The 26,662-nt window shown below is 38.5% G+C and overlaps 1 protein-coding gene across 5 annotated transcripts in view; it reads left to right on the top strand.

Moving 5' to 3' along the window:
- The window catches only part of kdm6a (lysine (K)-specific demethylase 6A), a 129,679-nt gene that overhangs the window by 45,651 nt on the left and 57,366 nt on the right, over positions 1 to 26,662 (top strand). For all 5 annotated transcript variants that reach the window (XM_059028900.1, XM_059028898.1, XM_059028897.1 and 2 more), the window contains exon 4: positions 3,780 to 3,829. In XM_059028900.1, coding sequence (XP_058884883.1) covers positions 3,780 to 3,829 — 50 coding nt within the window. The remainder of the gene's footprint in view (positions 1 to 3,779; positions 3,830 to 26,662) is intronic.

Genomic DNA, 26,662 nt, shown 5'->3' with positions numbered 1-26,662 from the left:
TAAGGCACCTCACGGCTCCATTCACGCCACAGTAAAACACTAACACATTGGAAGAGAAACATGTAGCTACTATTTATTTATTTATAAAAAGAACAGCGAATAAGATGTCTGTTACAAAGTGCTTACACCTTTTTTTATTTGTTCATATTTTATTGCGTGTGTTCAACAGGACATTTGCAATTACAGAACCGCTTTTAATTATTCAAGCGAGCTGAACCGAGAAGCCGGGAAAGAGGAACGCTGGGAAATTAAGTCTTTATTTTTTCACGTGAATGCACAAGCACCGTTGTGAAGGGGAGGGACGCTGGGAACTAGTATTGTATCAGACAACGGCTGTGATTTTTTATGAAAAAAAAAAGGTTTTTGGTTCTGGACATGTTTTCTTTCCTGCCAGCAATATACAAGTGAATGAAACTAAAAATGTAGTCTTGTCACTGTTTTAAGTTTAATTTAAATAGAGTTGTTTTTTAATTTTTTTGATGTTGGATACACACACTTTTTATGGAGCTTCTGGCGAAATGGTACATTGTAAAATCGACAATGAATGTTTTTTTTTATGCTATTAAAATAGATTACATTTTAGTGCTAATTTACAGTCCTCCTTTATGCTTTTATTTTTACCATTGTTTGTGTTTAAGTGGATCTATATGGTACGTGCTTTGAATAACAAACCGAGGTTAAAATATGACTTAAAATACTGAAGTAAAATATAAAAATATGAAATGAGTGAAGCATTAAAATATGGCCGTTTAAACGGTTAAACGACTGGATTAACAATGGGTTTAAACGTGTAGTCAATTAAAAGTAGATTTACAGCCCTGTTTAACCCTTTGCAGTCCATTTATTAACTGCGCGTCAGGCACGCCAGGTCTAATTAATTTTCACACGCGCAGTTAATTTTATACGCGCTGTTTAAAAGTATTTTTTTTCACAGTCAGACGGGTTTAAATGGCCCTGCATATCAACAAAGCACTCACTAGGCATCTCCAGCCCCGCCCCACCCTTTTGTTTGCTATAGCGTTCAGCTATGTAAGAAATAAATAATAATAATAATAATAGTCGTACATACCGATCGATCATCTCCGGATCACTCGTTTTATCACCAAACTCCTCAATAATGCGATCCAAGTCATTATTTTATTACTATAACATCTGAAAAAAGCTCTGCAAATGTCCATGATAGTCTCTGTGCGCTGACGCACTCAGCCAGCTTGTTTACTATGAACGCCCCGTTATCTGATACCTGATACCATGTATGACTATTCATGAGATACGCCTTTTTTTTTTTTTCGACTTGTCTCGGCTCCTGTCGCTCCCACTCGGCAATTGAATGGTTTTCTCTGCTTTTTCCGGAGAAAAAACGACTAAACACCCGTTTATTGCGTTGCTATAATGATGTCGGACCCAGTCCGACAAAGGACCTGTGAGGAATAATTGCAATGTCGGACCCAGTCCGACAATGGACTGCAAAGGGTTAAAATGTTTAGTAACGTGGCCTATTGTTTGACCTCGTTCGTACAACCGGCCCCCTTTGCTAATGACATCTTCAGTCAGGGTCGTAACCCAGTATAAATCAACACATTTTTGTAAAATGACTTTACACTTCCTTCAAAAGATGCAATGTGTTTCAGTAAATTCAAACGATAAACTTGGCATCCCGCACAGAGAGAGAACACGTCGTTAAGTGGGGTTGGCATTGCAGGGGAGATGAATGGAGGTTTCAGTTCCGAGTGACTGTTTTCTAAGCATTATTTGTGAATGCTTATTCACCACCGCTACACCCCGTTAGAAAATTGACTTCCCTGCATTTCTTTAACGCAAGACTGAACGTGTGATATGTGTACATGTGTTTTAAGTACTCGCCCACAGGGCTACTGAGACACAGACATCTAGTCCTCATTCAATTTAATTTGCCGCGGGTGAGTGTGAGTTTCTAACATCGCGGGAGTTTATTAGCCTTTGTGTTCAAATGTATATTTGATGGATGGGACTCAAATTTTTGGACATGTGCTTTTCAGGAATGCATGAAAAGAAAAGCTAGCGCGACCTCTGCATTAACACACCTGCTGCTTAAACTAAAATGTTTTATTTTTATTTCACAGGTATTCGACATATAATGTAGTTTTCAGCGCTCCATCTTTACACTCCTACCTTTGACACCAGCTGCTGTGCTCCGCTTACGAACACTGGAAATCAATAGCTTGAGACTAGTTTGATAGGTGTTTTCAGTCGACTAAACATGTCTAACCTGACATCATGTGTTGCCAAACAAAAAAAAAAAAAGGTTACAGGCAGAGGAGTTCCAGAGTTCAGAGGCAGTGCGTTAAAAGCACATTTTTTGTTGGATATTTACTTTTAACCCTTTGCGGTCCTATGTCGGACCTGGTCCGACATTGCAATTATTCCTATCCGGTGCAATGTCGGACCCTGTCCGATATCATCAAAAAGACGCAAAAAACGGGTTTCTAGTCGTTTTTTCTCCGAAAAAAGCTGAGAAAACCATTCAATGGCTGGGTGGGAGCGACAGGAGCAGAGACAAGCCGAAAAAATAAAAGGGTGTATCTCATAAATAGTCATACTTGCCCCTGGCATCAGATAACAGCTCATTAAATGGTAGAAGAAATTAGTTGTGTTACTGGATTATCCCAGACACTTGTCGCATAGGCTGCACTTTGCACTTTGCTGTATTCTATTTTGGAAAAATAATTGCCAAAAGTCGGAAGGCATTGTATCACGGTCGATATTTGTTAACTTGCTCCATTACATGCTGTAACAGGGCGAGGTCTGTGCTGGCTATCTGATGCAGGCATGATCCTGCAGGGGGAGGTAGGGAATCCCGTAGGACCCATCTGTCATTCATGGCAGTGACACAGAGAGGTTGGGTGAGGGTGTGTTGTCTCTCCTTCTCTCCGAGTGGTCGGGAGGCGGGCCTTGGGGGGGGGGGGGGGGGGGGGTTGCTCGACCTATAAAATAAACGCTTTACTATTCCCTCGGGCTGCCCTTCCAGATGAAACACAGTGGTGCTGGGTTCAAAATAAGAAGCCAGTGTAAACAAACCTGAAAGAACGCCAGCGGCTGGAGCAAAAGAACGAGCCAGGCAAACCAGGCTGAGGAAAGATATTTGTTATTACTTACCCTAACGGGAGGTGTAGGTAATGAGGAAAAACCTGGATGCTGTAGTTTAACAGGAGCTTGGTGCTGGTGCATATAGAAATAAATACATCTACTGCCAGTCTTGTGAGAAAGCTAGGCTGTTTTAATAATACCATTGAGTCAGTTTGCAATGTAATACAAAAATATATTAGGAATAAGTGATGCAGACTTCTCAGCAGTTTTAGTTTTAGTTTATAGATTTATTAGTTTATTTAAACGTTTATTAGTAGTATACTAAACGGAAGCGTTCACATGTTTAAAAGTGTCTTCATATTTGAGTTCTACACTGGATGTTAAATGTATGGTTGACCTTGACATTGACGTCTGACCTATCATGACTGTCATATTTTTCCTCATTTAGAAGTTTCACACAGTACACTTTGAGTTGAATTACCATCTTAATATTTGCGACACAGCTGTATTCTATGCTTTTTCTCAGTCAAGTTCCACTGCCAGTGTTGTCCAGTAAAAAATGAACAATGTCACTGCATTGTTTTAACCTCAAGAATAATGTATGCACTTCCCACAACGACTAGATGGTTTTCTTTTGAAAAGTAAAATATGCGAACTTGTGTATGATTGATTGAATTTCCCTTGTACTGATCTTGTCTGTCTTCCTATTTCAGCATTATCTGCATACCAGAGGTACTACAGTTTACAGTCTGACTACTGGAAGGTTGGTGCTATTTTACTTTTTATTTCTTTTCTTTTAATTTGACCTTTTTAGCAGCAAAAATACATTGTGTAGAAAATGCTGGTCATTATTTTAACATTTTATAAACCGTAATCTTTTGTTTGTGTAATAATCGCATTGTCTGGTGAAAGTCTGTGCAGTCACCATTTGAGTGACGTACAGCGGTCTAATTGTAGGAGCATTCGGGTATCTTTGTCTCTGCAGTTTTACTGTTAACTGTGACAAGCTGTGCTGGACAAACACATATGAATCTTCAGCCTTCTACATACATGTTGTTAAAATTAGGGACGGACTACAATGCATTACAGTTCTGCCTCTAGTTCCGTACCCTTGTGTTTCTTGGTTGCGCGTGTGCCTGATGGCACTGCATTCTGCAGGATGAAGATGGGACCTGACAGATCTGGGTTTTCTCAGGTCTTACATCATGGAAACAAAAAACTGGAGTGTACATCTCCTGCCTGTGTTGAGAGGCAGCATTCTGTGAACTCAAGCATTTGCTGAGTGTCTGCTGTATAAATGGGTAGAGACTGACTTAAGGAATTGACATCACAATGCTTCATTTTATATAAAGTCACTTAGCCAACACCCATTTTAAAATGCAGAATGGAATTTTCTTTTCTTTTATCCAACTTACTGTTTTTAAATTTGATAGTGTTTTAAAAATATGAGCTTTTTAATGCAAAAAAAAAACTACAATGCATGTTTTAAATATAATAGTATTAATAGGCAATCACAACAGTTTTGTAAACAATTGATACATATTCTCTGTCTACTTTGTAATGTTTTGTTTCTGTTCCTTTTTGGACTTTTGTTTTTATTTCCCCCTTCTTGGGACATGGTTTTGATTTAAAACTGTAATTGCAGAATTACAAATAAAGTGATTTATTCCAATTTTCTAATTGTATTCTGTTTTGTAATAAACAAAGCTGTGATACATCCTGATGTCTGCAGGTATAAGGCAGTAGAGAGCAGACATGTCCTTTTCCAAACTGCTTCCACATCAGCTTGCCGGTTCAGTGCTCAGTGCTGCAGGCAGCCACAGGGCACGCTTCCTGAAGTGAAAGTGTCCTCTAGGTGTTAAGATGATGTCTAGCTCATTGAGCATCAAAATTTTGAAGGTGGTGTGCATTGATCACTTGTATTGCTGTTGCATTAAGTTAACTGTTCAAGCACCAGAGATTCTGTCATCAGTATTCCCATTAAAAATCTATATTTTCCTCAGTGGCTCATCTGTTAAAGGCCTTGTGATGTACATGGTGAGTCATACAGTTAGGGGAGCACTGGTTAACGTGCTGGTTACCAGTCTTCACTGGGGATTACATGCATCAGCTTTGGCGCTCCTACAGATTAGGAAAACCAAACCATCTGGGATTGTTTCTCCTCGTGTTAGTGACAAAGTGAGCTCAAGCAGACACATGCAGGGGATGGTAGCTTGCTGACATTTGCTGTTGGACTATAGGGCGTAAAGAGGCGATTGGCTTCTCCTGATCTGTTATGGGAAATTGTTGTGGTGAGGGTGTGTTTGGACATTCTAAAATCAGGGGCTAAAATAATTGGACACGGATATTCTCCATATTGTACACTGGTCACCAGTTGATGAATATCTGAGGAATAAGGCAACAATAGTGTAGTAATGTTATTTTTTGGACACTGGAGACCAGGGCTGTATTTGCGGATTTCATCTTGGTCAATTTTGATTATGGGTATCATCCAGTAAATAACCCCTCTGGCCATATTCTCAGAGACCAATTGAGATGCAGACTATTTGCACGTTTATTTATATATAACTCTTCTGATGAGTTGATAACGTATGTAATGTACTTTTTTTTTCTTTCTTAAAATCTTTGTTCTGTCTGTACATAAGTTGGATGTAGATCATGTGGTCTGCTTTTAATGAAGTTCTGCTTTTTTTCTTTACAGCTGTGGAAGGGGATTTATGTTGCTATCATACTTGTTACTCTAAGCAGTACACACCTTTTTTTGTGTTTTTGTGTTACACCAGAGAAGTCGATGTAAAGATTAACTCTGTAGCCATCATGTCATGTAAATATCTTTGTTGTGCTGCATTGATTTGATGACATTTTTTTTTTTAAGCTAACAAGCAATACAGCTGATTGGATGTAAGGTTGCATCCTCAGAAGTACTACATAAACTGCAGTCTACCAGATGAACTGCTTACTTTTGAGATTTTGCTTCTCTGTTAAGTATCTGCTATCATACATAGATGATTCATATAAGCATTCTACCTGTAGGCGAGGGAGCCTTTGTCAGCGCACTGACTGCTTGGCATTTGTGTCATCATGTTAATAACATTATTGATTCTGTTGAGAAAAATAGCAGCTGCATCGCACAGTGGCAGTTCTCTTGGCTGACCTACATCTAGTAGCTTGTCTGTAAAAGTGTAACTCACTTAAATGGGCTGCAGTTGATAAAAGCTGATAACACACTTTTTTTTTTTTTTAAACTTTGTTTATTGGATTTCACAAATTCAGCAGGATGAAACATAAACACAATTTAAGAGATTTAAGTGGAAATCATATTAATAATAATTATAATTGTTCTAAAAGAGAAGAGAAAGAGGAGAAAGACAGAAGAAAAAGAAAAGGAGCCAGAGAGAAAGACAGAGAAAGTGCTGTGCTTGCTTTTTCATTATTATTAATTTTATAAAGGAAGATTATGGAGGGGAGGGCAATCTGAGGCTGTCAACATAGGAGAGAAAGGGTTGCCATGCTTTATAAAATCTTGCAGTGGATCCCCTTAATGTAAACTTTATTTTTTCCAATTTAAGGGAGTACATGAGATCCCTAATCCAGTGAACATGTGAGGGTGGGGCAGCCTGTTTCCAACCAAACAAAATGAGGCGTCTAGCCTGCAGAGTTGCAAAGGCCACGGTGTCCGACTGCAGCCCTGTTAAGGGAACATTGTCAGGAATCACACTGAAAATCGCAATGAGTGGAGTGGGGTCAATAGGCACTAGTAAGAACTGAGAGAGGGTCTCAAAGACAGAGGTCAAAATGGAGCCAGCCTGGGACAGGACCAGAACATATGAATGAGAGAAGCTGGTGCTAGTTTGCATCTGTCACAGGCTGGATCCAATTCAGGGTATATTCTGGACAATTTGACCTTTGATAAATGAAGACGGTGTAAGATCTTGAATTGAATAAGCCCATGCCGAGCACAAACTGAAGAGGAATGCACAGGAGCAAGGATGGATTCCCAAATGTCATCAGTTAGCTGGAGTCCTAGACCATGTTCCCACAGGGTTTTCAAAGTGGACAATGAAGGGCAATGCAGAGACAATATAATGTTATACACTTTAGATATTATGCCCCTACTGTCAGGGTTGAATTCTAGAATCGAATCAGTGATTGATTTGGGAGGCAGTAGAGGAAATTGAACCACTCTATTTTGAACAAAGTTTCGAATTTGCAAGTAGCAAAAAAAGTGTGTTTTGAGGTAGGTTAAATTTTTGGATAAGCTGGCCAAACGATGCAAAGTTATTGTCAATGTATAAATCTTTAAGAGACTTAATACCACTTCTATACCACAGACTAAAAGCAGAGTCTTTCACTGAGGGTGGGAATAGATGGTTTACATCAACAGGGGCATATATGGACATGGACTGTAGGCCAAACCGCCTCCTAAACTGCGACCAGATCCGGAGGGAGTGACACACCAATGGGTTAACACTAAACTGAGAAGTCGAGAGGGGAAGAGAAGAGCACTGTAGGGCAGGCAGGGAGGTAAAGCGACAGGAGGCTGACTCCATGGCCATCCACGCAGGGCCGTCCAGCCGGGGGTGAAAATGTGACCAATGTAATAGATTTTGGATATTAGCCGACCAATAATAAAATTGAAAGTTAGGCAGAGCCATACCCCCCCTTGGTTTCATTCTTTGTAGGAAATCTTTCCGAATTCTGGGAGGCTTCTTATTCCAGATAAAAAAAGAAACCATCCGATCAAGTGTATTGAAAAAACTTTTAGTAATAAAAACAGGGATACATTGAAACAGGTAGAGTAACTTAGGGAGTGTGTTCATCTTGACCGAGTTGATGCGACCTGCCAGAGAAAGTGGTAGAGTGGACCAGCGAAGAAAGTCTTGTTTAATATACTCTAGTAGGGGAGTAAAGTTAAATTTAAAGAGTTTGTTGTATGAGCATGTGACTGTGACCCCCAAGTAAGTAAAGCTTTCGGATGCAGTTTTGAAAGGGAGATTCTCAATGGGACAGCGACGAGCTGCCAAGTTGATAGGAAACAATTCACTCTTGTGTAGGTTAGTTTATATCCAGAGAACCTGCTAAACTGCTCCAGTATGACTAAGGCATGGGGGAGGGAAGAGATAGGATCAGAAATATATAAAATATATCAGCATAAAGTGACACCTTCTGCTCACGCCCCCCCCCCCCCCCCCCCGAATTACTCATTTTACATCCTGACACGCAGAGATATTGCAAGAGGTTCAGTGGCAATTGCAAAAAGAAGGGAAGAGAGAGGGCAACCTTGTCTTGTACCTCGGTGGAGAGGGAAGTATTTGGATTGCACATCATTTGTGCGAACAGAAGCTGTAGGGGAGGAATATAACGGCTTGATCCATGAAATAAAATTGTGACCAAAGCCAAACCTATGTGGGAGCAGCAAACAAGTAGTCCCATTCAACACGATCAAAAGCTTTCTCTGCATCTAATGAAAGAATAACCTCAGGCAGGGGAGAAGAGGGAGTATATATAATATTGAACAGGCGGCGAAGGTTAAAATAAGAGCGTCTGCCCTGCACAAATCCTGTCTGGTCAGAGGAGACAATAGCGGGGAGAACCGACTCAAGACGGTGTGCCAGGGTCTTAGCAAGAATTTTAAAGTCTGCATTAAGCAGCAAAATGGGGCGATAGGATCCACAATCAAGAGGGTTCTTATTCTGTTTAAGCAGTACAGAGATAGAGGCTTGGCACAGCGTAGGCGATAGGGACATAGATGTAAAAGATTCAGCAAACATGGTGCTCAGTAGGGGAGACAAACTACAGCTAAATTTCTTATAAAATTCTATGGGAAACCCATCTGGGCCAGGAGATTTACCACTCTGCATTGACCTAATAGCTTGAGTTATTTCATCTGGGGCAAAGGGCTCCTCCAGGTGGGCTTTTGAGTCAGGATCCAACCCTGGAACAGGAAGGCTCTCAAAAAAAGAATCGGTTAATGCGGGATCGGCAGGTGATTCCGATTTGTAAAGAGAAAAATAAAATGTTTTAAATTGATCATTAATCTGCTGGTCAGTTGAAGGCAGACCTGATTGAGAATTAATTTGTGGGATCAAATGTGAAGCAGCAGATTGACGCAGGTGAAGTGCTAAAATTTTGCTAGCCTTGTCACCATGTTCATATAGTGCATGCCGTGATCTAATCATTAATTGCTCTGCCTGTTTAGTGGAGAGAAGGTTCAATTCAGTCTGTAGGGACAATAGTGGGAGAGAGAGCATGTTGCAGATCTAACTGCAAAATAAGGTCAGTTAGTTCTGAGAGCCGCCCTGTTCGAAGCCTGTTGAGTCTAGCACTATAAGAGATTACTTGGCCTCGTAAATAAGCCTTTAAGGTTTCCCATAAAGTGATGGAGGACATCCCAGGTGTTGAGTTGGTGTCCAGAAAGAAGTCTATCTGGGAAGAAATAAACTGGACAAAGTCTTGATCAGATAATAGGGGGTTGAGCCTCCAAGGGTGACGTGGTGCCACCTGCCTGTGAAAAACAAGCTCCAAAACAAGAGGCGCATGATCTGATATGACTATACTCTGATACGTACAAGAACGTACAATGGGAAGCAGTTTTTTGTCCAGAAAAAAGTAGTCAATACGAGAGTATGTTTGATGTACAGGAGAAAAAAAAAAAGAGTACTGCCGGGCAGTTGGAAAAAGAAAGAGCCACGGATCAGAAGCCCCATATGTGTCAAGAAATGAACGAATAATCAGAGCAGATTTTGAAGGGGGTGCTGGATTTAGGCAGGAGCGGTCCAACCTAGGATTAAGAGTACAGTTCATGTCGTCCCCCGTCCCGTCCCCCCCCCCCCCCCCCCCCCGAGTAAGAGGTGGTGTGTGTGCACATCAGGTAGGGAAGAAAGAAAGTTAGTGAAAAACTGACTGTCATCCCAATTAGGAGCATAGACATTAGCTAAAATTAAAGGGGTGTTATAAAGAGTACCTGTGACAACAACATAACGACCATTTGGGTCCGCAGTCACCTGGGAGGCAATGAATGGAATGGATTTGTGTACTAAAATTGCTGCTCCCCTAGCCTTGTCATGAAATTTGGAATGAAATATCTGCCCCACCCAACTCCTGCGCATACGGGAGTGGTCTGAATTTCGAACATGTGTTTCTTGCAGAAAAGCAACGCCCACTTTCAGTTGTTGAAGGTGAGATAACACTCGATTTGCGTTTCACTGAGTGATTAAGCCCCTTGACGTTCCAGCTTATAAAATTAACCTGGCACCCAATATCACTAGAGTTAGTACCAGCCACAGCAACCATCAAGATTTAGGGATGTAAAGAAAAAAAATGTAGGATGAGATACAAAACGAAACAAAACAGACATCAACCTCAGATCCCCTACCCTTGACCAATATATAAAAAAAACACGGCAGAAGAGAGAAGGAAAGTGAAAGAGAGAAAACAAAACAAAAAAAACCAACAACAATAGAAAAAATATAACTGCCCCCCCATACCACCTATTAAGAGGTGGTAACATTACCAAAGCTTTATTTGTAAAGCTTTTAACCTAACCACTGTGTCTGCTCTGCTGTGCCTAACCTTACAGCACTAGTCCCAGAACTGAACTATCTAAATGTGAGCAACCCTTGAAAATAGGTAACTATAAGAAATGTACCAAAATGTATGAAAACACTAAATAAAAATAAAAAAAACTGGTTAATGCTTATACAGTGATAGTATAATACTGCAAGAACATTTCAATTATTTAGTAAAGTATCCACATAGCAAGTCAACACCCCAAACTATATCAGTAAGAGAAACAAACCTTTTCATTTCAGCAATAACAAATGGTATACTGAACCCAGAGCCATGCAAACGTTATTTCTCTCCTTTCAAACCACACACAAACGTGAATACTAAAAATAAATAAATAAATAAATAAATAAATAAATAAATAAATAAATAATAATGTCTTCAGGATACGCTGCGTATCGCAATATGACGCTCACAATACGATACGTGTCACGATAGTAAATTAAGCATGACGTGTAAAAATCACGCAGTTGTCTCATTTGCTTGTGCAAGTGTTTGCAATGACACTGGTAAAGCTTATTTGACCACTTTTGGTCAAATTAACTTCTCTGCTTGATTTGCTTTTGTTTTCTGTTTATTCTTTAAAATACATTTCTTTAAAACAAAATTACAAATCCGGGCTCCGGACAGAGTTTTTGCCTTAGGAGCCATTGACTGCAGGCCAAAAGAAATTGGTCGCCAAATTCAATTGCTGGGTGCCACTTCAGGAGCAAGTTAGTTGCTACCATATTCAGCTGCTTAAAATACAACAACTTGTTAAGACACTAAAGTGATAGTAAAACAATTAATGTCTGTACTCACTTATTTGTTGCCACATTCTGCTGAGTGGTTAATCTATGCAGCTGATGACTGCAATAAACTCTGCATCTCCAATGCTCAGTGTCAGACACAGACAGCACTTATGATTACCATTTGTTTCAGTAAAAACATGTTTAAATTGCAATGAGTTGGTTCTGCTATTTACAATATTAAATAATAAATGTTTATAAACTCTCCAACACGTTTGCTCACCGTAACTGTTGCATGAAACTGGGGGTTACCGTATTCTGCTGGTGTTAATACAGCACCTATCTGCACTTACAAGCGTTTGTATTTGATGAAATTGTTGTTAACTGAAGTGCAAGAAGGACCTCTAGAGTACGTGCTAATAAATAATATTCTCTAATTGAGTGTAGACACAAATCAATGCATGCTCGATTTATTTTTGTTAATCATTTGTTTGCAGAATTTAAAGTCTTTCCCTGAATTTTGTAGTGAGATGGGTCTGTGTTAGAGCCATTTTAAATGGCTGATGTGGGATGTGTCCTGATAATATTCTTGTCTATCTGTTTTTGGTACTGCGCAGTGAGAATTTTCTTCAAGGGCACTTTGCTTTATCTGTGCTATTTTTTTGACACTTTTACCTTTTCCTAAATATTTGCTAGGCCTAGTTTTTGTGCATGTTTATTTTGATGAATAGGCAGCAGTGAGATCTGGTCTTCTGTTAATCCTGACAAAACCATTGAATATGCAGAAGCAGCTCCTGCTTGCACCACTCTTCCATGTAGGAGGTTGTGTGTGTTTGTCCGTGCATCTCCGAGCTGACCTGGCCATGCCCCTTTTGGGAGTAGGCGGGTAATTCAATCTCCATGCATGTTCAGTTCTGCATTTCTCTTGAGTGAAGACTGTTTGTTTGTTTGTTTGTTTGTTGTGCTGAATCATTGATGGTTACAATATAGAAAATAGATTCCAGACCTGCCATTTTATTATTGAATGTATTTAATTTTATTAATGTATTTATTTTACTTTTTAATGTCTGCTTTATAAATGTACATGTATATTGCCTGTGCCTGAAACGTGTGTGTTATATAATCTGATTCTGGAGCAGTGACCCAAGGTCAATCTGCCATTCTGTAAGAACGGGTGGGTAACTGTCTGAGAATGAAAGCTGACTGTTTGTTTTATTACATGCATCTTGCTGTTCATTTAATATTTCATCCCAGTTATTGGTTCACTTTGTTTTTTCTCCATACCACCAACGTCATTTCTAGGTTATTTATCTTTAATTAGAACATTATGTACTGGAGACTAAATGGATTACTTTTTGTTTACAGTATGTTTTTCAAGTTTGTAATGTCTACTCTTCTGCTGGGTCCACACTTGACTAAGAGCAGCTTGCCACCTGGCTCTTCGCGCTGCGTTTGTCCCCATAAAAGTACTAAAATAACGACTATCACAAACTGCACTAAATGCACTAAATTTACATCTAGAAAAAGGTGGTAGAAATATACCCCATAGCGGGTAATTTATTTAGGCTTTGTTGGCATTTTTTTGTATTGGATCGCCAATAATACTTCCACCAATCAAAGGGTTGCATACAGTGATCTTTAGAACGAACCCGCCCTCTGGCTGTGTAGCGTGAGTAAAAGAGAATGTTAACTTTAGTCTACCTATTGTAAATTAGAGCGAGGAATATTTTAAAGTACTTTAAGTGGTTAGATGGATTATCTGCCTTACCAGACTCTCCCAAGCCTTTTTGAATGGTAAGAAATACTACGAAGAAGTTAGTGACTCAAATGTTTGACTTGCAAGTTGTAAGTAGAAAAGAACCTAGTGCTGGCCCTCAAGGGAATCTCAATTATGCAGCCGAGCAGCGTCTTGAAATCTGTAAATACGCAAGTGAGCTCAACGTTGCAGTGGCAGTTTCAGCAATACACATACCTCTCCTACTTCTACTTGGGGAACTGGGTGATAAAGTAAAGTTATACTTAAAAGTATTTTTGTTTATCAGGAAGAGTTGTTAATACTGCTGTTACTGTTGCTGCTATCTGAGAATGGAGGTGCACTTACTGTTACACCAACCTGGACTAAATCACTGCTGACCTGCATGGACTTTGCAAAAATAAGTCAGCACTAGTTGTAAAATGCCACCAGCAAATTTTTACTACTGTGAGGCATGAGTTCCTTAATAAAGTTGTCAACACAGTTAGAGGACGGCATACTGGAAGAACTCATTTTTTAAATAGACATCAAACAGCATTACCGCTGGTACCAAGTGGAAAGTGGACCATGGCTCAGGAAGGAACCAAAAGTATTGAAATCTCTGGAATGGATGACAAATTACACATTATTAGGGTGTTGTGCTCTTGGCTGCAACCCACCTTGCACATTTTAACAGTCTTTGATGTATGGTATACACCAACTCATTGGAGTAACAAAGAAACCATGCTTTGTTACATTGAACACATCACTGTGCCTTATGCAAGCAATTTTCAATGTGTTTTGAGTACAGAGAAGCCCATCGGTATTGGCAAAGCTGCAAGAACCACCACACGTAATGTGTTTTGATCCCACCAAACACCACTGACATATTACAGCCACAAGATCTTTTTGTGGACAAGCCACTAAAGATACATGGGTTAGAGAGAGAATAACCAAAGACTTTCTCCCCACCACATTGCAGCGGCCCTACTGGCACCAAGTCAGTTCACTGGCATATGCTGTAGAGCTGGGTTTTAAATAACAATTTGCTTGGTCGTGAGATTTAAGCCACTGTGGAGATTGCGTTGAGGGAACAGGGTGTTTTTATTCAGATGGTTTAGTATTGGTGCTACTCAATAGGCCCTGGTCCTCACTGGTTCAGATTTGCGAGAATCTACAGTATTTAATTTCTTCAGTATGAGAAGGGTTTCTTTTATTTATTATTTACTGCTATTTATTTTTTACTAATTTCCCATTTTCAGAGTTTTGTGAGCAAAGCTTGGACTGGGTGTTTTAAAAAGTCACTCTTGTAAAGTTTATTTAATATGTTGTTTCTCATCATACACCTTCTTCCTTTTCTTGTGGTCAAGAAGCACTGCTGTGGTTTTTGTATACAAGCGAATTATAGTATTTCCAGCACAAAGTGAAACTGTTGGTGGTAACTTGGTAGTGTTTAGTGTTCACTGTTGTAGACTGCGGTTAAACTTCTCATATTTTGAAACATGACATTTTAACCTGCAGTTTATGTAACTTCTATACATGGGATTTGATTCTGTCACCATTGCCTGATTTGACTTGATGCTAAACAGTGTTTTGTGTTACTTTTTCTTCCGTTTGCTTCAGTAAACCGTTTATGCAACTTCCAATTTGTTTTGGTTTTGTTTATGTATTGGTATAAGTTTAGGATGTGAATTCAGACATGTATAAATAAAAAAAAGTTTTTTCAAGTAATGGCCACAAACATAAAACAATTGCCACATGTCAAAGGTGTGATGCAGTATAACGTGTGTGCAGCGCTCCAGACAAGCTGCGAGTGTTTTTACACATCTTGAAAAAATCTTAATTACACATGCTATTTAAAGCGTAGAGAATGTGCATAGCAGTTTTGCTGTACAGCTTGAGTTTGCATGTTATCAAGCTTCTTGTACATCGTTGGTTCCCAGCCTGTCAGTTGTGAATAAACTGCATGCAGTAGCTAGTGAATGGATCATGTCGGTATGGCTAATTGTAGGCTGCTTGTGAATTGCCAGAAACGCATGACCAGTAAGTAAGGGTTTTCAATAAACAAAAAGGTACTTTGAATTCACTTACAATGCGTGTTTGTGACTGGTGGATTTCTCAGCGCCATCTTTATCCCCCTCAACCTTAGGTAAATCTATATAATATACAATGCTCTGTGTTTGAGGACCGGGATGCTTTATAACGTTATAGCAAGGCTATTAGCAAGGAATACAATAGTGCTGCTTTATTTGCATTACTGCAGTATCTGTACAGGGTTGTGTTTTTTTTTTTAAACTATTTGAAAATGTTTTGGTTAAAATTGCCTTAAATATATAGTTTGCCCTTTGGTTAAGTATATTCCATTTGGAATTAAATGAAGTAAATAAATCCTGTATTTGCTTTACAGCCATATTGTTTGTGGTCAATAAAGCAAATAAGAGTAATTGGTTTTATTGTAGGACCACGTTTTTGTACCATAATTCAGAGTAATATTGGTAATTGGTAAGGCTGTAATTAATACAATATAGCTATTGTTAAATTGGAGAGTAAATTACTCAGACACAAAACCTTATCTGGAGTGCTGTGTGTGCGCCAATGTTCATGTCAAGATTTATTATGTAGCGTCCAACCTGAATCGTCTTTGCAATTACTTTAGTCAGATAAACAGGAAGTGACTTTAATCTTTGTGCTGTTCAAATGTGTTTCAGCCAGCTGCTTGATACAGCATACTCCTTTGTTTCCACTTCTCAAAACCCCTGTTTGGAAACAGATCTCATCCCGTTCCCTGTCTCTACAATACGGTTCCTCTAGGTGTCCAGGAGAATGGTTCAATAAAGCATTCTTTATGCAGGTAACCAGAAACTATGTCCCAGTTAGATGCAGGATGTGCTTTTGACCATAGGTTTCTATTTAAGTAAAATTCTGCACCTTCCTGCAGGTGGAAATTAATTAATTTGTGAACTGAATGAATATGGTGATTAACCCTTTAAGGACTGGGTTCGTGCTAACATGATAATACTGAAGTGGGTTTCTAGGATCGCGATCGTGTAAACAAGATAGTGTCCCCCCCCACCCCGTGTGATGTCACTGAGAGGGGCAGGGCGGAGACAGTTTACAGTAGCCCGGAGAAACAAAACATCACAAGGAGCTCCCCAGTGACGCATCTGGTAAAGGCAGGATGCTCCCTATAGCCTGGAGGTCGCCGGTCTGAGTTCAGGCTATTCTATTGCTGACCGTAGACGGGAGCTCCCAGGGTGACGAGCAATTTGCCGAGTGCTGTCCGGGGGGGGGGGGGCCTAGGTCTGCCAGGGTGTCCTCGGCTCACTGCGCACCAGCAGCCCCTGTAGTCTGGTCGGGCGCCTGCGGGCTTGCCAGTAAGCTGCCCAGAACTGCATTGTCCTCCCACGCTGTAGCTCTGATGTGGTTGCATGGTGAGTCTGCAGTGTGAGAAAGAGGTCGGCTGATGGCATACGCTTCGGAGGACAGCGTGTACTCGTTTTTACCGCTCCCCAGTCAGTGCGGAGGTGGTAGTGGTGAGCTGAGCCTAAAAGGTAATTGTATATGTCAAATTGGGATAAAATAATAAAAAAATAGGTGAAGTTTGTATGGTTTCTGAAGTACTGTATAATGTTCTCCAGAGTGTTCTGGAAAAAAGGACACAATTTCCAAGGTGCTACTGTAGAAAATCTATTTTTTTAGTGAATTTTTATAGGGAGAGAGTCAACTACAGCCAAAAAACGCCCGGTCCTGGGGAGCATCTCACTAAAAAACGCTTGGTCCTGAAAGGGTTAAGGGCACTTTCACACCTAGTTTGTTTAACCCTTTGATGCGAATTGAAGTTCTGTTCGCTTGGAGCAATATGTGAAATATCTGAGAACCAAGTAATCGCACCAGCATGCGCATCAAACCAAATGAACTGAGCTCCGTTTCAACTTTTGCAATGCGTCTCACCATTCTGTCATGCGTACAACAAGATGATGATGATTATTATTATTTATTATTATTATTATTATTATTATTATTATTATTATTATTACTGTTAGTGCAGTTAGTTGAACTTTAATGTACAATGTACGTATTTTTCATAGTCATAATTGTCTCTGGCATTTCCTCCAAAAGAACAGGGTTTTTACAACAAATGCTTGACACTCTTTCGGCGCGTTACATTTCTTCAGCATTGATGTGAAGTTAGCACCAAATAAACCAAAATAATACAGCCGACGGCACAACCACATCATGTAAAGTATTCTACATGTCGGGCATGATGGAAAAAGTTTATCCAGAGAGAACTTCCGCTCTAGTAGTGTGTTTGGATAAGTGCAATGTGAAACCAATCTAACTCTAGTCTGGATGAAGCTGCAAGTGTACCAAACAAACTAATCTGAATGCACTTTAAAAGAAACTCAAGTTCGCTTGAATTTGTCTGCTGTGAAACAAACCGAAGCTAACTTAGTTAGCATTAGTAAGAAAATGTGTTAGTTTGCAAGTGAACCACGATTTGTATCACTTGCAAGTGAACTAGGTGTGAAAGTGCCCCAAGAGGAATGTAACACTTGCTGTTCAAATAAAAGGTGCATGCCAGGGCTCTACGTTTTTTAGATTTTTAACTACTGGCCCCTTCGGCCACTGAGCAGAGCCAGAAGTTAACTTTAAGACAGTAGTGAGGATTTGCTACCTGCCTTGAAAGTAGGTAACAAAATGGTCTTAAATAACGTCTGCCACATTATCGTTGAATCCTGCATTGTATGACCTTTTATAAATGTATAAGGTTACAACCACAACTGAGCTGTTTTGAAAATGAAAGCTAATTCCAGCATGGTTCCACTGCATTTTAAAAGATTCATGCAACGTGTTATACTAACTGGTTTGTTCATAAATATGTCAGCTTGCACCCTGCCTTTTCACAGCATTTTAAAAGCATTTTTACAATTTTGAAGAAATTAACAAAGAAGTAATAACAGAATAAGGGATATCAACCAAGATGAAAATAAGTTAAAAAAAACAAGCTGGGTTCATTTTATTAACAGTGACATTAGTTAGCTTTGTGTTTAAGCTATAGTTTGACGGTGCAATATATATATATATATAATGTATTGTACACAGTAAGCAGTGGATAGTATAAACTCCCACACAATAACATTCAGAATGTCCCCCAATCACTAGTACAGTAAACAAAACAAACACGCGTGCATACGGTTAAAAATCTCAGACACGCATTACACTCAGAAAAAAAAAAAAAACTATGAAATTAAGAACTACAAAAAAGTAAAGCGAGTACAGGTAGGCTACATTACTGCAAATCGGCTTTATATCCGGACGCTGCTCCGTAGCACGCCACAGTGTTAAAAGCACAGCACGCACGCTTACGTCAGTGTCTGCTTCAGTTTCAGTTGTATTTTCATCAGCACTCTCCTCAACTATAGAAAACCCAGCTTTTTTGAAGCAACATTACATGGTTTGCTGACTGACACATTTCCAAGCATGCTTTAGCAAGTGCACAGCATCTAACATTTTGTTTACACGCCAGATTTTTGTTCTGATGTCTTTGCTTTTCTCTTTCCAGCCATGTTGCTGTTGCAGTCAGTGTTTTTTTTTTTCAAACTGTAAATCAAAGACAGTTTAACAAATAGCCATGGTACAGAGGTGCAAACAGCTGAATGATCGATCTGTCAAGCTTTTACTACAGTGAAGTGGTGCCTTTTGTATTGAAATCTATGTGAATGGCAAGGTAACAAGGTGAAAACAGCTGATTGGTGGATTAGTAAGAGCGATTACTACATTATAAGCAGTGAGTTTTGTTATTTAAGTCTATGTCAATGGTACATAACGAGATCCAAACAGCTGAGTTTGCCCGAAATATACAGTGTGCTTAACACGATATAAACTATGCCTTTGTTACTGATATCAATGGGAATGGAAAATGGCAAACATTATTTGTCTGATGTAAATGGCTGCCCGAAGTAACCCTGTATGGTGTAAGTGGTGGCGTCTGTGTGTGTGTCTCTCTCTCTCTCTCTCTCTCTCTCTCTCTCGATCTATAAAATATAATTTTTTTTTTGTTAAAGCACACATTTCACTAGTTAAACAGGAGAAGTACGCAAGGTGGTGGTAATCTATTATAAAAAGAAAACATAGATAAATTAATGCCCCTCAAGATTGCATTTTGTCTGTTATTCTCACTGATAAAATAAGGAAGCTGTTACTTGGATCATGGTAACATTATAGCTAGCTATTTGCTCCTGGGTTTTTTTTTTCTTTTCGTAGTCAGTATTTTGGTAAAGTAATAATTATCTACCTATTATGTGTTCATTTTTAGCGTGGGTGAAACCAGGGTTAACATTGTAACAAAACCGGAGCCACCATTCTCCTGACAGTTGAAATTAGCATTTTATAGACACCGAGGTAAAGTAAGGCCTTCACAACATGTTCTTTACTCGTGGGATATTTTTCTACTTTTACGTGTTGCTGTGAAATAAAGGCCCACACACAGGCCACGCCCACCTGCCCCTGCTGCTATGCTGTCTCTGTCTGCATTCTGAGTAATATAATGGCTTTTATTACTTTTTGAAAATGAATGAATATTTAAATTGAGCGTCTATGCGAACATGAAAATCCTGTGTTCGTCCCGGCACTACGAGATGGTGTGTATTTGGTTAAATTCGATATACCTTTTCTATATATTTGTTCCATCAAAAGCTCTCAATTTATAAATACAGTATTTTAAATGTATAATTCCTACGATTAACTAGTTTATTTATTTTCTGTGTAATGGTAATTTAGACTCCACTTTGTACTTCTCCCCTCCATTTCAAAATAAATAAATATTTTATTCATATTTACTTTACATATTTACGATACTGTTTTTTGTGTGTGTGTGTGTGTGTGTGTGTGTATATATGTATATATATATATATATATATATATATATATATAATATATATAGAAAAAGAAAGAAAGAAAAAGAAAGAAAGTTTACAAACGAGAGGAGGCCATTCAGCCCAGCTTGCTCATTTGGTTGTTAGTAGCTTATTGATTGATCCCAGAATCTCATCAAGCAGCTTCTTGAAGGATCCCAGGGTGTCAGCTTCAACAACATTACTGGGTAGTTGGTTCCAGACCCTCACAATTCTCTGTGTAAAAAAGTGCCTCCTATTTTCTGTTCTGAATGCCCCTTTATCTAATCTCCATTTGTGACCCCTGGTCCTTGTTTCTTTTTTCAGGTCAAAGTCGTCCCCTGGGTCAACATTGTATATACCTTTTAGGATTTTGAATGTTTGAATCAGATCGCTGAAGTAGTCTTCTTTGTTCAAGACTGAATAGATTCAATTCTTTTAGCCTGTCTCCATACGACATGCCTTTTAAACCCGGGATAATTCTGGTTGCTCTTCTTTGCACTCTTTCTAGAGCAGCAATATCCTTTTTGTAACGAGGTGACCAGAACTGAACACAATATTCTAGGTGAGGTCTTACTAATGCATTGTAAAGTTTTAACATTACTTCCCTTGATTTAAATTCAACACTTCTCACAATATATCCGAGCATCTTGTTGGCCTTTTTTTATAGCTTCCCCACATTGTCTAGATGAAGACATTTCTGAGTCAACATAAACTCCTAGGTCTTTTTCATAGTTCCCTTCTTCAATTTCAGTATCTCCCATATGATATTTATAATGCACATTTTTATTGCCTGCATGCAATACTTTACACTTTTCTCTATTAAATTTCATTTGCCGTGTGTCTGCCCAGTTCTGAATGCTGTCTAGATAATTTTGAATGACCTTTGCTGCTGCAACAGTGTTTGCTACATTATATATAATGTCAATAATGTTGTTTGAAATGTATTGTCTATTGTATAATCCTAATATGTTTGAAATGTTATAATTTTCTGTGTTTTACCCTGACCTTTTATACTCTCTAAGAATTAAATTGTTGGGGTGAGACGATACACTAAGCTCACGGTATGATATGTTAGGGATGGGTAATATACTGGTATTATTGTTGATACCGGTATTTAACTAATTGTTGTTCGTTTTTTTTTTTTTTTTGTCAACCCTTATCTTGTGAAAGTACCCTTACAAACTCAAAGTATTGCGCTTTGGACAGATCCATTTGAACGTCATAGGGAGGTCAATAGGTAGTGCAGAATAATATTTGTATTGCAGTATATTTCAATTAATTCCAGAACTCATTATTTTATTGACTGTCAAGTCAACCATTTAGTCAATCGGGCATGTTAAACTTTTAAAAAGGTTCATTTTTAATTACATTCGATGTACCTGATGTATATACTCCAGTGTTTTGGACACAGGCTTCACCTTGCTATCGCTAAGACGTTTACCTTCTTTTCGTAACAATGTGAATGTACTCATCTTTGTGTTAGAGTATGTTTAACTAGTGTTACTATTCCGTTGTACTAAAGCAGCCTGCAGACCAAGTGCATTGTGGTGTTTTGCTGTCACTTGCTAGGGTGTGCCACATTACACTAGCTATATTAAAAATCACTTACTTTTAATATTGAATATTAAACTATTTACTTGTCCAATGTTTCTGTTGTATGTTAATAAACGTACTTTGTGTATATACATTAGGGATGGTACGAATACAGCGGTTTCCGAATAATTTTCCTTTAAGGTCTCACTGAACCAACACATTTCAATTGAAAGCCGGTTAAACTTTTAAATCACACAATTAGGTTGTGCTGTGTGTATAATCTCCAAAGCACTTTCAATTAAAAACAAATTGTCGCCTTTTAATCTATAAACAGGTGAGTTTCGCAGATCCACATTATAAACATATAAGCATAACAATAGTGTGAAGTCTTCAGGTAGTAAATGTTAATTTATTTAAGTTAACAGTTACTCACCAGATGTGTTTGGCTTATCTGACCCAACTTAGAAAAGTGTTTCTTCACACACCCAAGTAAAGAACAATCAATGTGCCAAATAATTCTCTAAATCAATGGTTTTCAACCCCGTTCCTGGGGACCCACTGTGTCTTCCAAGATCAGTCTTGAGGACTCTCTCTTCAAGCAACTGGGAATCAGGTATGCAATTCTCTTGCACCACTGACATATTCCTCCTCCTTTCCTGTCTCATTCATTAGGCTCTGAAAATAGTTACCCATACTTATAGCCGTATGTTTTTTTTCATTCAGCAACTTGTGGCATTCTACAGGTATTTGTTTTATATATATATATATATAGCTTTTTGTAAGTTCCTTTCTCTAAAGGATAGAATTTAGTGAATACATTTTATCAACAGGCTTACACTTTCAAATGATTGGCCTACTCTACTCCCACGAGCCAAAAACAGGATAACATACTCATTAATAACCAAAAACACTAGTTTTAAAAATCAGTAAAAAAAATAAATAAAATGTTTTTAAAGTTCTTCTACAACTCATATTTTGAAACGAATGTTTCACTTTGTGTATTAATATTGTTTTGGGAAACATTTTTGTATACTTTGGGGTGTGAAATAAAAATGAGTTTTCACAGATTAAATCAAATGTTTGTACTTTCTTTTTGTAACTTTGGAAAAGCTGAGCTTTGAATATTGTCCTGCTGTTGTACTTCATGTACAGCTAACATTTATATATGATAACGTTTTTTAAATAGTAGAACTGGAAAAATGACCTGTGATTCCTTAAAGACAAAGACTTGTTACACTTGACCGTGTTGTTCGGTTTTCTATATACATCCTGCAAATTGACGCCTGCATGATGGTGGCGTATATGTATTGACATGTTGGTTGTATTTCCAGTGTATTTTATGTTTGTTTTGCATAGCAGTATTTTGTTTGTCAGGTTTTCTTCAAGTTGTTTTCTTTAGTGACAGGAAACCTGCAATATGTCCACACTGGTGATCTATAATGCACCGAAGGGCTCTCAATTTCAGGTTCAGAGGTTCACTTTCACCGAGCTTTGAGTCGCTCCCTGCCATTGCTCTCAAACTTGAATTCCAGAAGCCACTGTGCTGCACATTGCATAATGGGATACACCCACTTACAATTTACATACAACCATTGGATAATGAAACTAATCCTTTCGATTTGCTGCTCAGTACATGTGGCAAAGTACAAATTAAAACATCCTTTGGCATGCTTATTACTGTATCACGATACACAAGCCATGGATCGTGTGTTGGATCGTTTTATAAAAGATGGCGATGCATCGATATTTGATGAAGTGTTACACCCCTACTCGGTTGATACCTGTTAAACCATTTGTGTTTCTCAATCACAACTGAGAAACGTGTTAATAGTAAAATTGATTTAATTTACATTATTCTGTAAAAAAAAAAAGTTGCATGTAAGAGTGATTGTACTCATTTACCAGCACATTAAGTTAACTCCCTCCCAGCACACAGCCGTATGTGCTACAGTACTGAATTTGACTGTGCGTGTATTCTGTACATCATTTTTTTAGTAAATTACATTACTATAACCTAATATTACTAAAATATTTAATGAAAAAAAATCACTGTCATATTTTACATTTTTCCAATAAACAAAGAAATATTTTTTGTTTTAAAACAGTGCTGTGTCTAAGATATCCTCTTTACAACCCACATTATAAAATGGGTATTTAAATTCTCTATCCTGATTGGTCAAAACAGGTCACATGGGGTTGTTGCTATTGCAGCATATCACCATGGTTTGGCACTTTTTTTCAAAAACGGGCAAATCACTGGCAGATACATCCATACGCCACTAGAATTTAAAAACAAAAATGGCAGACATATTGGAATTTATCTCAATAAACATGACCGAGATTTATGTAGATGTTGACCTTTTGGGAAACCAAAGTGTACATGAGATATTGAATCAATCTGAATTGGACACCAGTGATTAATTAAAGTAGTGAAAAAAAGCAAAACTAAGTATTCAAATAAATTCAAAACTCGCCATTCTGATCGCTCTGTTCCTTCTCCCTGAACTACGGCACTTCCCTATCCCATTTTGAAAATAAATAGTTTAAAAAATATCTCAAACTTTCAGCTTTTCACAAAAGATTTGGGTCCCTCTTAAGAGACTTTGGGGTTAAAAGATGTTTTGTTGCCGTTGCTCCCGGTCTGTCCGTTCTTCAGTCTGCCTGCCTGCTGCCACTGGACCCACCCCCTGCACAGCTGTGTGATCTGATGCTGAACATTTATAAATTCATCTCGACAATTCCTGCCATACCTTTTAAATGTGTCCAGGCACGATGGTATCATGTCTTCTGCTGTGCCCTGCATTGTTTTAAATTGTTTCTTAACACTGGCCCAGTAGTTCTCCACGTTGCCAAGCTGTAAATTGCAAAGTCTGATAAGTGATCAGGTATTCCATGCAAATAACATATTTCTAGCCACTGTGAAGCTGTAGCACAAATCTGGTATGGATGCCTCCTGTTACTACCCCAGATAACAAAGGATGATTAAAAAACAAAATGTAATGAATAAACCAAGAATTACAAGAAGTGTAACGAATCAAAACTACACTTTCAATGGCAATGTTCAATTCAACATCTGAAATTAATCCATTTTTTTTTTTTTTTTTTATGTTTTAAGGGACTATTTTTTCTAAGGTCAGGCAGAGGTGGAAGGATATTTAATAAAAATTACTTTTTTGTTAATTAAAACATGTTTTTTTGTAATGTTGGTTGATTCATTTTATAAGCGCAATAAGGCACTTCAGGGTGTGGGATATACTCTAATATCCACACGCCACGGGCGGTTAAAGCCACTCGGCTTCGCCTCGTGACTTAACGCACCCGGGGCGTGTGGATATTAGAGTATATCCCACACCCTGTCATGCCTTATTGCTTGCACACACAGGTCATCCCGTGTGAGCATTATCTTCTCTGCCTCTATCTTTCAGCCAGTTATGGTACTTTTATGTATCTGCCATCCCCCTCACTGGTGGATGTTTTGTTTTCCTGCTTCTCAGTCTTGTAGCAGGGATCTGTGTTAAAGTGTGTTGGATATTGGAAATGTCAACACAGATGGGAAGGGCTCTGCGACCAGACAAAGCCGCTCATCGCCGTCCTTGAAAACCCAGAAGGCTCCACCAGCCATACAGGGCGAGGTGACAGAGTAGTTTAATACATTGGCTATTCCATTGCCCTGAGCAGGGAGCTGCTGTTTCTCTCTGTGGGAGTGGGCTAGTAAAGGTGCAACACTGTATTGTTGGATATATTGAGAACTACACATCTTTCTATTTGTAATACGCAACAGTAATTTTTAATCTAATACAATTGTTTAAATGAGAGTATGGATAACTACTTGTTGCAGATGTCTCTGGAATTCTGTCCGGTGCTGCCATCTGCTGAATTTGACAACAGTATCTCAATTGGCTACTTTTGGCAAAAACTGCTATGCAATATCAAAAGGGATGTGTTGGCCAGCTTCATACTTAAGGATTCTTTTCCATAATACATTTTTATTATAGGTTGGTTTGCTACTAATTTTAAACATCTATTGAACTTTGTGTTCAGTAGTGTATACAGTGTGCGTGTTTGTAGTCCTAGCATGTTTACTAGTACCTTGTGTTATAAACATTAACCCTTTTGTTGCAATTCATACTGGTATGCTGGAAAATCAATGGTGCTTTTATTTCAGAACAACATTTTAAGATGTGTCCGAGTATTATTCATTCTAATCATCTTGTATCATAAAACATTTATTTTATAACAAATTACTTTTTGGAGGTTTGACCAATATTTAGTATTGAAGTATGCAAAATAGGGTTGAGCATGGACTGCTACTTAAGACATATATAGTTGGGTAGTGAGATCAAGACTGTGGGGCTCACATTTAGTTTTTGATAATCAATTTAAACAATAAATTAATTTGATTAATCAAGTAGTTTATTTATTTATTTTTAACAGACACCTTTATACAAGGTGACTTAGAGACTAGGGTGTGTGAACTATGCGTCAGCTGCAGAGTCACTTACAATTACGTCTCGCCCGAAAGACAGAGCACAAGGAGGTTAAGTGACTTGCTCAGGGTCACACAGTGAGTCAGTGGCTGAGGTGGGATTTGAACCGGGGACCTTCTGGTTGTAAGCCCTTTTCTTTAACCACTGGACCACACAGCCTCCTGTTTAAATTTCAGTGCGTTCATTAATTAATGCTCTATGATCATTACCATATTAGATCACCGACTAAATAGACAATCTGTTTCTAATTCATTAAATAATCTGAATATTCATTCGTGTTAATTACAACCTCCTCATAATAATTTTTATTTAATGATGTGTGTAAGATCGAGGAATTACAATGAGCACACAAAACACGCTCAACCACAAGAAGGTAGATTTAAAGTATAGTCACAGTTTATTATATAATGATACAAAAAGGAAACCTAGAAAATCATCATGTAGCATTTCAAGATACACTCCATTACAGCACGAGTATACTAATTCGTTGTACCTGGAAACTATCGGTCCCCAGTTCAGCACCAGATATACCTTTTTATATCAAAATAGTTATTAATTCAAGGCAATTGTTCTTACAAGACTCTCTTTTAATACTGATTGGGTCCTGGTTTTTGCTCCAGTTCAAACTTTGCACCAATTGGGATTTAAACGTGT

The sequence above is a fragment of the Acipenser ruthenus genome, chromosome 8, assembly GCF_902713425.1.
Source record: "Acipenser ruthenus chromosome 8, fAciRut3.2 maternal haplotype, whole genome shotgun sequence".
Classification (NCBI taxonomy): Eukaryota; Metazoa; Chordata; class Actinopteri; order Acipenseriformes; family Acipenseridae; genus Acipenser; species Acipenser ruthenus.
Note: the sequence above shows the minus strand (reverse complement) of the source record. Positions and strands in the feature narration are given on the sequence as shown.